At 40.5% G+C, this 14,303-nt stretch overlaps 1 protein-coding gene across 6 annotated transcripts in view; it reads left to right on the top strand.

Annotated features, from left to right (window-relative positions):
- Positions 1–14,303, top strand: part of LOC121363055 (integrator complex subunit 6-like) — a 39,697-nt gene that overhangs the window by 23,346 nt on the left and 2,048 nt on the right. For 3 of the 6 annotated variants that reach the window (XR_005956628.1, XR_005956627.1, XM_041485102.1), the window contains exons 8-16: positions 180–332; positions 1,924–2,056; positions 7,791–7,885; positions 8,638–8,748; positions 10,412–10,627; positions 11,108–11,231; positions 11,762–11,904; positions 12,229–12,460; positions 13,075–13,467. Coding sequence is in view for 4 of the 6 variants with exons in the window: in XM_041485102.1 (XP_041341036.1) it covers positions 180–332; positions 1,924–2,056; positions 7,791–7,885; positions 8,638–8,748; positions 10,412–10,627; positions 11,108–11,231; positions 11,762–11,904; positions 12,229–12,460; positions 13,075–13,467 (1,600 nt within the window). In the remaining 2 variants the exon portion in view is untranslated. Of the gene's footprint in view, positions 1–179; positions 333–1,923; positions 2,057–2,252; positions 2,334–7,790; positions 7,886–8,637; positions 8,749–10,411; positions 10,628–11,107; positions 11,232–11,761; positions 11,905–12,228; positions 12,461–13,074; positions 13,468–14,303 lie in introns of those variants that run through there. The other 3 variants (XM_041485104.1, XM_041485106.1, XM_041485105.1) reach the window with 3 other exon arrangements.

Here is a 14,303-nt window from a genome sequence, read left to right as displayed (position 1 = left end):
AATATTTAGTTTATATTGTTATGGGAGCTTGTATTTTACTTTCTTCAAAGAAATACTGTGGAAACTGAGTGTTTTAAGACGTAAAAGGATGGTGAAATACCTGCTTACGGATGTTTTTAAGAGAATTGGTTTGCTTACCATAAATATGTGAAAACTGATACCCTTTTCCCCCCTTTCAGCCTCCACGCACTGCTCACCCCGTGGTGAGGTTCTCCTGTGTGGATTGTGAGCCCATGGTCATAGACAAGCTTCCATTTGACAAGTATGAGCTTGAGCCTTCACCCCTCACCCAGTACATCTTGGAACGAAAGTCTCCCCATACCTGCTGGCAGGTACTTGCCCTTTATTTGGTTCTAGAAATGTAATGGCTAATCTGAGGTGCTTCAGTCTTTGCAAGCCTGGAGAATTGGGGTCTGGTTCAAACTCTGCAGCAGATGAGAAGAAACATGTCAAGGTTTCACTTACCTCCTTTATAAGAGAATCATTAGGAGTCAGAATTGAGTGTTCCCTCCACAGGCTTTGTAATCTCATTTAATTCTCTTTCTAGGTCCATCTCATTTTGCTAAGAAATACGCCCCCCAGGTTCCATTTTTGGCTAAATTGAAATTCTCTGCAGGCTTCCATTTGCTTACAGGGAAAACCCAGCACTAGTTTCCATCATGTTACCTAATGAACAGCTGCAAATCATTTTCACTAGATGGTTGAGGCTGCTAATGGGAATTGAATGGAAGTTGTTGATCCTGTTGACTAGATTGGCCTTGCAGAGGTCGAAGTTCTGTTGCTGAAATCCTTTGTCACATGATACTTTTGTAATTTTTTTTTGTAAGTTTGTGTCCTCTCTAAAATCAGTCTCCTTTCTTGGTGGTGTTCTTTTAAATATTAGCATAATGTGTACACCAGGAGTATGCTTAGTATTATACTTTAGTTGGAAAGGTGAATTTGGAGGTGTCTCTGTTTTTGTATCCCTAATAAATGCTACAGCTTGGTTGAAAATATGACATAATCATAAGAAAAATTAAAGTTACTTTAAAAAACCCAACTAATTTCAAAAATGTCCTTTATATTCTGTTAGGGGCATTATTTGCCTGAGTTACTAAAATTACTCTGCTATTTTTCAGAAACTGCTTTTCTTCTCCCAGCTACACATCAGACCCTTACAAATCAGAGAAATAGGCTCATTGTCATAGAAACCATGCAACAAACCCAGTTTCTTATGCCCTGAAAAAACAGAGGAAAACCACTTGCTATTTGCTGCAAGGTTTATTTTTTTCTAGGAAAACTATTTTTGACTTAGATGTGGGTTATTTTGCTTGCCTCAGTCGAGAACATCTACCATTTTTATCCTGTTGAAATATTGTTTACATGTATTGCTTTTCAGGATTAAAACCCTCATATATATGCACTTTAAAAAATTAAGTCAATTTTCAGAATGTTGGCACTGGGCATAATCAAGACATTTCTTGAGTGGTTGTTTGTTTTGTTTAATTTCTAGGCTTAAAAACGTTTTACATTTCTTTTTATCAGTGTTGTAAACATTAGTTGTGCTATTTTTGAGTCACAAGACTAATTTCAAATAGCTTGTTTATTTAACATTCCTTTAACAGATGTCCCTAACCTGTTTTAAATAATTTCAAAAACTCTTCAGGGCATTGCTTCACAGTAGTTTCACTAAAGCAGTAAAGATTACTCTGTGAAGAGCATTTCCACACTTACTGGGTGTACACTAAAGGTTGCATGTCTCAGTTTGGTGACTGGGGAGTGTAGGTCCATACTCACCCTCATGTGTTCAGATTTGTCTGTGCTTGATAAATCTACTGTCTTAATGCAGTTGGATTCAGATTGATTTGAATTTTTAAATGCCCCATGTTTACTATTCTTCACATTCTTCATTCTAACACAGTGCTGTCTCTTATTCTTTGTCAGGTATTTGTGAGTAGCAGTGGAAAATACAGCGAGCTCGGCCACCCGTTTGGGTATTTAAAAGCAAGCACTACTTTAACCTGTGTAAACCTCTTTGTGATGCCTTACAACTACCCTGTTTTACTTCCATTGCTAGGTAGGTAACACATCTGCATTGGACTGCCAGTGCAGCTGCTCCAGAGTAAAAGCAAAACAATGATGGTTGGTGTTCTGCCTTAGTTTGAGACATTATAAAGTAATGGAGATCAGAGAGTAGAGAATGTTGCAAACTCTTTTAACGTACTTTGGGAGGAGAGGATTTTCATACCCCCTCTCCCTTTTTTTCTCTCCAGCAGAGGAGGAGAGCTACCTGCTTCCAGTGCATGTTTGATGCTGTTCACCTCCTAGACACGTAGCCTCTTCCTTAACCTGGAGTAAGCTTCAACCTCCATTCTTTTCCCTCATTTAGGGTGTGGTGTATCCAGGTTTTGCAGTTGCTCTTGTAGCAGCTTATTTTTTACTGGAAGATGAGATGCAGTGTTTGTCACGGGTGTTGGGAAGAGGGAATTCCCTAATGCAGTTCAGAGCAGTAAGAAGGAATTGAGCAGTGAAACAGTCTGCATTTCTTTCCTGCCCAAAGGACCAGGTTTTGGTTTTGTTTTTTTTTACTTCCACAATGAAATTATTTTCTAAGGACAGATAATATGAAAAGGTGCTGTGTATAAAGGCATAAAGGTAATGGCAGAGAGGAGTTTCCAGCGTGCCACTAACCCTTTCAGTTGCAGATGCTGTTAAGGCTTTTTTGTTCTAGTTTTTGTGGGTGTTTTTAGTGATACAGAAGAACAGTGACCAAGAGAACTAAGTCTTGCTGTCTTACACAGGATTTTTTTCTATTCATTTCTAGGGGAAAAAAATCAGAACACAATTTAGGAATGCTTTTTTGTAATCCTGATCATAACCAAAAAAGAAGAAATTTGTACTTGTTGATAATGTGTCTTTTATAGTTATCTATGTAGCCTGGTAATTGTCTCAAAATGTGCAAGCAGGATGGGAGTTTCAGCAGCAGATCCATTAGCTGAAAAGCCATCACTGATCCTAAGTTAACTTCCCTGTTCATTTTGATGTTGACATTTGCAGTTCTGCTGTGACTTCCCTGGCAGCTCTTGTCTTCCCCCTGCCTTTTTTTTACAGGGGTGTAAAGCTCTTCCTTCTCTTTGAGGAAAGGCACTTTTCAGTTTGTGTAGTGCTGTTCTGCAGTTTACTCACCTGGTAATCCATTTCTTATATTTCTGGAGGATCTTCAAAGGAGAATGCAGAGTTTCCACATTGCCTGAGTTGTAAAGCTGATGTTTTCTTGAGGTCATGAGTCCCATGCACTCCATATTGTTCATACAAACACACACAGGGTTACCTTCAGATCTCCTTCCAGGGCTTTGTTTATCCTTGGTCTCTAAGGCATGGTAGAATTAAGTTCTGTGGAATATACCTTCAACATAAAAGTAGATCTGGACCCTTTACTGCTTAGCAGTATGGAAAATGAGTGAGATGATAAGCAGCATACCTGGTTATTATTTGTAGATGTTTTTAGCAATCCTGACTCTATATTTGGCTCTCTAGGTAGGTAGAAACCTTCTTCCTGTGTCTGCCTTCATACACACTGGTAGTGGATACTGATGGTTCAGCAGAGGACTGATATGAGTGTGTAAAATCAATTTTTCATTACTCTCACGCTGATTTAAAAGGATGTGGAGAACTCCCAAGACCAGGAGAAGTCTGCTCCATTCAGCCACTGCCTCTCACATTGATCAGTGTGGTTCTAAGTGGCTCTTGCCCTACTGATAGAATATTGTGTTGGAGGACTGGTTGGGACAGTTCCATGAGTAATCTGCCTCTGTTCCTTCTGGTCACTCTTTCAAAGACAAAACCACTTTACAACTGTGAATTTTTACTGTATTATCAAATGTGTTCAACCTTATAAACAGATAGTAAGATGTTTAAAGATTTTTTTGCTTGCATTGTTGTTTTCCTCCTGCATTCCTGAGCAGGTGAAGTTTTAATTCTCTTTTTGAAAAATAATGTAAGACAGCCCTACAAACAGGTAAGATAGGTAGGTATGAGGCAGCTTGCAGATGATACTTGAGAAAACTGAAAGAAGTCGTACTGGTCCGTGGCTGAAGGAGGTGTACCGCATCCTATAGCTTTGGTGATTTTATGTCTTGGTTTCTGCAAGAGTGGATTTGAGAATGCTCTAACTTCTGCTGGTGTTTTAACTTCCAGAGCCTGCATTCAGAAGCTTTAAGGGAAAGGAGCACATTAATAAGCCTTGATAAAACAGTGAAACCACACAGTCTGTGTGTTAGTGGACTCATGCACTGTGTTTGGTTGGCTGACAAAAACCCTGCTCTCTGGTCCATTTCCAGCCATGATGGATAATGTGGCATGAGCAGCTTCAGTTTGCTTTCAGACAGCTAGAGAGAAGTCCTGACTAGCTTGGTGGTGGTTTGCTCCCAGAACTGAGGAGGTGGGGTGCAGTTCTTTCTGTTCAGTGGGAGGCTGCTGGAGGCAGAGCTTTTCACAGGCAGATGCTGACGTGCTTCAGTGCTGGATGCTTGGCCCACAGATTATAGAAATTTCCTCTTGAAGGATTGTTGCAAAGCTGTTGTACTTCAGGTGCTGTTCTGTTTAAAAACATTGTACAGCCAAGTTCATGAGGCAGAAGTTGAAGGAGGGGTTTTAGGCAGAGCTAAGTAAAGATGAGGTATATTTCTAAATGCTTCTGCCTTGCCTAAGATTTTTCCTTGGTTCCTTTTAGCTGCATGGGTGGGAGGGCAAGCCCTGCTGGGCAGTAGGAGTGACTGTTCCTTGGAAGTGTCAGCAGAAGCAGTGCTGAAACAGCCATGCAGGAAATGCCTTGAGAAAGTGGTTAAATACCCTTTTTCTGTGGGTCTAAATATGCAACAGGATGAGCATTTAGAAGATGTCTGCCTGTGAAGGACTGCAGCATGGACAGTTTCCTTTGATGCTGCTACAGGCTCTGTGAGAGAACCTGCAAGTAATGATTTTATATTTTGGAAACTAAGGGTTATGTTCTCACCAGTGTGAACACAGCATGCTGTGCCTCTGGGAGGAACAGCCAAATACATTTTGATACATTTTGTATCAGAGGGGAAACAGTGACACAATACCTGTCTTAGGTAATGATGAATGCTGTTTTCCATTGCAGTGGCTTATTTTTGCTTAGATGGTTTGCAGGGAAGGATGCTGTTTTCTGTGAGTGTAAAATCATGAATCTACTACCTAGAATAGATAATTAGTGCATAATTAGGAGAATTACAGGAGTCAGCAGGGAATGGTGGTGTACTTGCTTAGGTAGAATTCAATGTGAGTGGTGATTTTTAAAAAAAAGTTTAAAGTTTTATTTTGGTGCATGAACTGTTGTAATTTCAGGTCCAGCTGAACCACTTAAATTACCTGCTGACTCTCCTCTCTCTCACACTTTTTTTTAACTGTTCACTGATCTTTAAAGGGGCATCCATCCCCTTCTGTAGTACTGAGTGTTAAAAGTGTGTATTGTGTCCTGTCACAGTTTGGTTGTTTTGTACATTAATCTGAAGCAGATAAAGACTTTGCAATGCAATTTTCAGTTAACTGGTCTGTGTGATTTTACCTGATCCCTTGTTGCTTGCAGCCTGTTCCTAATGTTTTTTAATACCATGTTCCCACTTATACAGTGCTTTTAATTCCAAGTTCAGAAATAAAAAGAATTCTGCATTAAGTAGACTTTGCAGAAATTAGTATATGAAAATAATTAGGTAGAAATAAAACTAAATTGTGTAAGGATTTTTTTCAATACTTTTTGATTTTTATCTGCAAAAGTTTGGGGTTTAATCTGTGAAAGACATAGTTAACTGGATTATTTTTAGTTTGCTTATTTGTATAAATCATCATGTGCAACCCAGGGCACAGGGGAAAAAGTGCCTTTCAAGTGCCTGTGTTGCAATCTGCTGACAGTGTGTGTCTCAAACTCTCAAGGTAGAGGCAGGTAAGATGCTGATGGTGAAGTTATCTTTGAAACTCTTGGCTGTGTTTACCTGCCTTTTGAGAAGGTGGCAGTTCCTGCAGTGAGTTTGTGCTTTGGGGAGACTGATTTTGGAAGCTGAAGCTCTGCATAGGTTTGAGAATTTTTTCCTGGGGTAGCAGAGATCAGGGAGGTGCTTTTGCATTTGATGTCTGGGAGTAAAAGTGTGCTGTGGATTGGGACCCCAGGTGGCTGAGCTGAGGAGTGCCTGTGCCATGTCACAGTGCCCATAGTGGTACAACCTCACAGTGCAGCAAGTGAGACACTAATCAAGTGCTGATAAGGGGTTTAAGGTTCAAGCTGTACTCAACCAACCCATAGACTGTAAAATATTAGGACATACTACAATACTGAACATCTTGCTTTTTAAGTTTTTGGTTTAATGTTGCATTTTGGGAGGGGTGTAGTTTAACTTGCATTTTGCTACAAAAAGGAAATAGGTCTGTGAAATAAGAATGGTTGGTTTTTTTTTCCTTATGTCATGATATCACCCCAGGTTCTTTTGGATAATAGTGCTAAGCTTGAAGTATATTGAGATTTTAAATGGAATTTTGATTTGTCTTCTCCAACTCCAGCCCACTTTCTTCAGGCCAGGGAAGAGAAGAAGTAGCATCTGTAGTATGGTTTTTATATGTAATGCAGAATTCATGGAAAATACCTGTAATTGAGTGTGGTTTGTCTATGAGAACTTGGGAAGTAGTATCATAACATCTGTTCAGTTTGTGCAGAGTACTATGCAAGTCAAATTTTCTTCTCCAAATACATCTTCCTGAAAACTCAGTGTGGAGAAAATTATTTCTTTGCTATTTCTGTCTTTTGCACACCCTCTTCTGTGCATCTCTGTCTCCTGCAGCTCTCCCCAGTTAATTTTTGGACATCCCTTTCTCCAGACCTTCATATCCTTCCATTAGCCTCACTTTGCCAGCATGCTACAATCCTACTAAGAACCTTCATTTCAGTGGATAATTCATAATTGCAAATGGTAAATTGCAGGGTGCTGTGTTTGGTGCAGAGACCACAGGCACATTTCAGAGTGTGCACAGCAAATAGGCCCACACTTCACCTCAGCCATTCCTGAAGAGCCAGGTGCACACCTGGAGTGAGCCACGTGCTTCTAAAACACTACCCAAAGCAAGGAATGTCTGGTTACCCTTCTCTTAAAGGACAGCAGTTTTTGTAGCTAATTTCTCTCTCTTGTCTATACCTGGGAGACTTTGCTGCCCTGGCAGGAGGCAGATGTTGTGGCTGGAGGTAACCCCTTGTCTGCCAGGTGCAGCTGCTGCTGTTGGCAGCAAGTCCAGCAAAGCTGTCCAGAAGGATTCTCTGATTGAACTTTTTTTGTTCTTTCCCTTTGATGCCAAAGAATATTATTACTGGAGACCAGAATTCATCATACAGGTTGAACAGAAGAAGGCTGGTTTGAAAATGGAAATGGAACCAAATTAATGTTGTTTGATTTAATCAGATACAGGGGCTCCCTGATGTGCAAGAGAGAGGCAAGGGAGGTGAAACTCTTAACAGGTGGATCTGTTGCACCTTCCATGCTGCTGGTAGTTGTGTGCAGTGTTTAAGTCTGGTGTACCTTGTAAGTTTGGTTGTAATGGGGACTTGCTCTGGATTACCTACTGCAGCTAGGAGTGGGGATTCCCAATCCTTCACACCTCAGGTTAAGAGCAGTTTTTGGGGGGAAGCCCCACTGGGAGATGGGTGGGGGGAGAAAATGGGGGGAAACCTGGCACTTACGATTTTGGACAAAGCTGAAGTTCTGGGACTGTATAAATGACACCTTCTTTTGTTGTTTTCCTTGTTGCAGATGACTTGTTTAAGGTTCACAAACTTAAGCCAAATCTGAAGTGGCGACAGGCTTTTGACAACTACTTAAAAACAATGCCTCCTTACTACTTACTGGTATGTTCCTCTTCTCATCTCATCCTCCGGGGTATAATGGCTGGTGTGGCCAGAGTCCTTTGCATCATACCTCTTCCCAGTAAAGTTTTTTTACATAATTATGATGGCATTTTAGGTAGTTAACATTCTGCCTTTCAGAGGTATGTAGATTAAACATTTTTAAGAATTAGAAAAATTTGTAGAAATACTGAGGAGGAGGAGTAGCTATGTTAAGATATTAAATGTTTAATAAATGTCTTTTCTGATCATTAAATAGTAAATGAATTTTGATCAAAAGTACTTCAGAACATTCAGAGAAGCCAAATTTGGCCTTATTTTTGTAACTGGATAAGGAAAATGCAGATTAGGTTGTTTGTTAATGTGGGTGAAGTGCTACAACTTGGGAAGCTGATACTGACTGGGCCAAATAAAGGGTGGAGGGAGGCACTGTGTCACCTTTTACATGTAGCTTGGACAATGCACCTCAATATGGACTTGCATCATCCCGGCTATTCTGGACCTGAGCCTTTGAGTGGAAATTGCCAGTGGCACCACGCTGTGTGGTGTCTTGGTGATGTGGCATTATGTCCATTGTGAGCTAGTTAGACACCAAACTCATGTCACATGTTATCTGAATAGACTTGAATTTTAGTGGCCAAAAGTGGAAAAGCTAGAGCACTAATCTATGTGCCTTAGCTTCCTATAATTGAGCTTATAAATTTCTTTTTTAAATACTTATTCTCTTACTATTGTGTATTTTGTTTTCCTTATAGCCATTAAAGAAAGCCCTAAGGATGATGGGAGCTCCAAATCTGATATCAGATAATTTAGATTGTGGACTTAGTTACAGTGTTATCTCTTACCTTAAAAAACTCAGCCAACAGGTAGTATTGATGAAACCTTTGCAATTAGAAGTGCGTTGATTATTTAGTTTGTGGTAATCTCATTATAAAGCAGCTAATCCCTGGGGGAGTTCATATGGGTGTGCAGCATATATTGTAATTGAAGATTGGTGAGCATTTCCACTGCAAATATGGATGAATCCAGTATGGTTCTGTAGCCAGTGATTGTGCCTTCTGTAAATGGTGGAGAAGAATGCAAATGAAACCTCTTCAGCTATACTTTAAATATTTGCTAGATTTTAAACTCCAAAGATAATAATTAATTGGATTTATGCCTGTTCTTGTAATTGTTCTTCACAGCTGAAGTCAGAGGCTTGTTTTCAGTCTCATGTTTATTTCCATATGTCCCTGGGCAATGCGTATTTTCCAAAAAAATAAAAGTATGTTCTTGTCCGTGGGGAGTAAAATCACAGTTCAAGCTTTATGTCTGAGCTTCCTGTTTCCTTCAGGTCAAAGTCTTTCTATCTGTTAAGTGTGACCTGGTGGGAAATAGTCCTACATATCTTTTTTCTTTGCCAGTTCTGCCATTCCAGGTGTAAGGGCCTGGAAGTTCTTCCTCCTTAGCATGAGGAGCTCTTAAAACAGCAGTTCAATATCTGAAAGGCAGTGGGGAAGCAGCCTTTAAAATTACAAAGCAAAAATCCTCCGCCTTAAAGAATGCACAAAATACATCCCAGAGCCTCTGAATGACGGAGCATCTACTAGACATAAAACTTGCTGTGGTATTTTGGTAATCTAATGATATGCAAATTGGTATGATTTATCTGCACTGTGGAGTTGGAATGACTGGAGATGGCTGCTGTGGCTCTCACAGACGTTCTCAGCACATGGAACAGTTTGAATGTGTGGAATGCATTATCAGCTCCTCTATAGGCACAGGCAATTCCAGAATTCTGCTGTGCTCCTGCTGTCCTTAAATTCAATTTCCCACAGATAATGAAGCAAACTGTGCAGAGGAGGAGATCTGGGGGAAGTGGCTTGCAATCACAGTGGGTTTTGGGGTTTTGGTTGGTTGGGTGTTTTTTTTCTTTGGAGGTATTGCTAGTGGGTTAAAAAACCTTAACTCTGAATGCAGTTAGAACTTAATACAGTAAAATTCTCTGTAGCTCTAATAAGAAATCTGTGCTAATTGGAGAAGTGATACGTTCTAGAAATGTACTCATAAAACAGATTTCTTTTGCAACTTTTCTCCCTTATATTGTTACAAAAATACAGGGCAAACCTTAGTTCATAGGTTGCTTCAAAAATGAACTGAAATTATATTACTATATCTGAGTAATACTATTGTTTCAAATGCAACTTTATTGTTAGCTAAGGCATCCTACCTTCCATTTTGTTTTTTCTTTCCCTTTAAAGATGGTTCTTCAGGGACACAAGATAGTTAAAGACTTGCAGCAAAATCAGGGAATATTCACAGACCTCCTACTGGCATATAAATTTAGATACACTGGCTAAATATTTTTCCATATGCTAGCACATTAGGATTTCTTTATGCTTGAGATCTAATCTATGTAATCCAATGTATCCCTGGGTAGGTAGTAGGGAACTAAATTTGTAGTTTTATTTTGCTAATGTACTGTGTGTTTTGTGCTGGAAATGTGCAATGCCTGCTGATTCTTTAACTCACGGTGTGATTCCATTTTAGACAAAAATAGAATCGGAACGGATAATAGGTTCAGTGGGTAAGAAAGTTCCACAAGAAATTGGAATAAAAGTGAAAAATCACTCCAGTGGCCTCTCCTTGGTACACAGTAGGGATTTTAAACAACTGCTGCAAGGGATCACTGGGGAATCTCCTCTGAGACTGTCAGAAATGAATGTTAAAGAATTTGCTGGATTCCACATAGGACTTTTAAACAAGGTAAACAGCACTGTGATCTTGCATGACTAAGCAGTTAATCTCATCTGTTTTATGTGGGTAACTTTTATGGACTTAGTGTAGAAGGAAGTACCTTTGCTGAACTGTGATGAGTACAGCATAGACATAAAGAGGGAGAAGAGTAAATGCAATTTTTTTGCACTTGATTTTGGGACACTGTTTGAAAACCCCATGGTAGTAAACGAAAATTACTGTGTTTTAAGTGCCAATCTCTGTAAAAGACAGCTATTGTTGTTCATCCACAAATTAATGTGCTTACTCTTAATGGAGCTGAAAGCACTAATGCTGAATCAGGTCGTGTTGAAAAGACAGCCACTGAGCTGCTTGTATCCAGTTATGAAGCTCTAAAGTTACTTAAGAATATTTTTTAAAAGTTAATGTTATTACAGTACTTAGTGGAATTTCTCCATGCATGAGAACTGATGGATTAACTGAAAGTTACTTATTTTGTTACAAAACTAGGATTTGAAGCCACAGGCATTCAGAAATGCATATGATATTCCTCGTCGCAGTCTTCTAGACCAGCTAACTAGAATGAGAACCAATCTTCTGAAAACACACAGGCTTATCTTGGGGCAGGATGAAGGTAAGGAATCACAGTTCTTCATTAATAGTTTGAAGAGAATACAGCTATTTTTGTTATTTCCTTAAGGTAGTGGTTTTTGGTGTGGGGGCCATTGCATCTCTTGCTGAGTCAGACAATGCCCTTTTCTTGACTCTGAAGGGGAAGGAAGGAAATCTTTGCCTTCTGTCATGCAAGATGTCATGCTGGCTTTGAAATTTAAAATAAGTTCCATGGGAGAGCTTTCACATTCACCAGGGTTCAGTAGACATGTGTTATGAAGCGATGGGGCTTAAGGCAGAGAGGAGCTCTCTTTGTTTTTTGTGAGGTGCTGGTGGTCTAAAGATGCAGTTATTGGTGTAGAAATTAAACTTGCTTATTTTTTATTCTTCTGCCAATTAAGCTCAGCTCTTGCCAGGCTTATTTCCACAATTGTAGTCTCCACCTCACCCTCTGTAGTCAAAAGAAATAATCAGTTAAATGCTAACACTTGGGGTGTGAAGTTCGTATTGCTTTAATTTTAAGACTGAATTAAGATATCTTTTCTGTTGCAGACTGCCTTCATAGTGTTCCTGTTGCTCAGATGGGAAATTACCAGGAATACCTGAAAATGATGCCTTCACCTCTTCGGGAAATTGACCCAGATCAACCAAAAAGACTCCATACATTTGGCAATCCATTTAAACAGGACAAGAAGGTAAGGAGGGGCCTTGCTGCCTGCTATGCCTTTATATTTAATGCAACTTGAAATCGTTTGTGCATAGACTTTCTCCCCCACAACTACAATATATTGCTAACCTGTGCAGTCTGTGGAAAGGAGGGATGTCTCCCATGTGGTCCAAGAGGAATGTGTGTGGAATCATGCTGCTTTACAGAGTGGCACTGGGCTCCCTCTGGTTATGTTGGGTCTCTGTCCTGAGAGCTGCCAGGTGTTCTGAACGCAGAGGGACTCAACTCATCAGTGGCTTGGTGAAACAGTTGCTGCTTTGTACTGCTACTGAAATTATTGCTTCCTTTTCAGGGTATGATGATAGATGAAGCTGACGAGTTTGTGGCTGGGCCCCAGAACAAGATCAAGCGTCCCGGGGAGCCGAACACGCCGGCGTCGCTGAAGCGGCGGCGCAGCATGTCCCCCCTGCTGCGGCGGCCGCAGGCACCGCCCGTCGTCACCAACCACGTGGGTGGCAAGGGGCCACCCGCTGCTCCTGGCTCCCCCTCCTACCTGGGCCTCAAGGGTGTCCCAGCAAATAAAGGTATGCTGAGCTGTGGTGCAGCAGCTCGGGTGGTGGGGGATCTGGGGAGGAAGGGAAAAGGTTCTGCCAGCGCGTCTGTGCTTCGCTGTTATGTAGGAGTGGGTTTCTTTTGTTGGCTTAGATGAAAAGGTTGCTGCTACAGCTAATGAAATGTGAAATTTAAAAACCTGTTTGGAGATAGAAAGTATCTCAGATCAGCTTTAAGTTTTTCTTCGTGTATTCTGTGGTGAAGAAGGAAAGTTAAAATACAGTTGTTTGGTTTCCCACAAATAGGAATTTCCATACCCACCTATTGCAGCAAATGGAGTCAGAAGAAAACACTGTTAGCTGGGTTTGGGGAAGAGAAGGAAGGCATGAGTTTACTTAGGAGCCATGGCATTGCACTAGGAGTACAGAACATGGTGACTTAACAATAATGATAGGAGATGAAGCAGTCCAAAGGGGGGAGGTATTCTCTTGGTCACATCCACAGTCGAATAAAGGTATTGGAGTGTTGTCCAGCACTGTCAGATTGCTACACAGCACTTCAGACAAAAAGGATACAGAACTACTTCTGTTTGGTTCTTTTGATGCTGCTCTTATGCACCAGTAAGATATGTATTTTTCACTTGTAGATACCAGTAACAGTGTTGTCCAAGATGGCAATGGAGAGAAGAAAGCAGAAAATTGTCAGTCAATGGAGAAGCAAATTGATGGCTTACCTGTGCAAATGGCTCCTGTGGTTCCGGCTGCTATGGGAGAGGATGAGATGTTACCCAACGACTTAGACTCCTTACCTGTTGAATTCAATTGTTTAAGTGAAGATGGGTTGGATCATAAACCTGGTACCAACGCGCTTGTTCGGGGGCCTGTGAATTACAGTGTGAGTGGAGATGACCAAAAGCGGGCCATGGAGTCTACTTCTGAATCTGTGCCAAATTCCTTTAAAATAACACCTACCATGTTGGAGGGAAGCAATGCTGACATCAAAATTAAAGTGATGAAAGAGGTTCGCAAACCTGGAAGAAGTAAGTTATTTGGGTTTCTTTTATTTTAGTAGTGTATATTATATGTGGTGTGAGAGAGAAGACTTTTCTTGGAATGAAGGAGCTATTTTCAATATACACACAACTTCAGATTTTGAGTAATTTCTGATTGCTCGTAAATAAGGAATGGAGGGGGTAAAAAAAGAGGAAATGCTGGGCAAGTGAGTTGAAGTTTAGACTTGGGCTTAGGAGGTTAAGTGCCAAGTCACCCTGGTTTGCCCTTGAAGACAGGTTAACCGGTGTAAGAGGTGCCCTGTAAAAGCAGCACCTTTCAGAGGCTTTGGTTTTGTTACAGATGATCTAGGGAGACTGAATACTCTGCCTTAGACTGCCCTGCTCCTGTGTACACAAAGTTTACTTGTTGCTCTGTGTCCATCAAAACTCCCTTTTGCAGGGCAAAGGCACATCTCTGTAAGGGTGTGCATCTTGGACTATGCTTGAAAGGGAATAGTAACAGCTTATAGCAGAGTGATTTTTAAAAAAAAATTTGTGAAACTAATTAGTGATGAAACACTAAAAGTTGCAAACACTTAAGAATTGAAGACTAAAAGTGACGGTCTGAAAAGTGGGCTCATCCAATTTTATACCAAATTCATGCCTAGTAAAACTGTGTTCAGTGTGAGTCACTTGTCTTGCTGCAGAATTCAAGCAGTCATCAGAGAAAGAAGCTAAATTGTAGTGACTTGAATATGTAATCTGTTCAGAGGTCTGACCATTTATGCTCCCTCTGCCTACTCCATCACTCTGAGCAGACTCTTGGTCACAGCACCATAAATTAATACAGGGGTCAGTTATGGGAAATAGTGGACCAATGCTGG

The sequence above is a fragment of the Pyrgilauda ruficollis genome, unplaced genomic scaffold, assembly GCF_017590135.1.
Source record: "Pyrgilauda ruficollis isolate IOZ18807 unplaced genomic scaffold, ASM1759013v1 scaffold7, whole genome shotgun sequence".
NCBI classification, from domain to species: Eukaryota; Metazoa; Chordata; class Aves; order Passeriformes; family Passeridae; genus Pyrgilauda; species Pyrgilauda ruficollis.
Note: the sequence above shows the minus strand (reverse complement) of the source record. Positions and strands in the feature narration are given on the sequence as shown.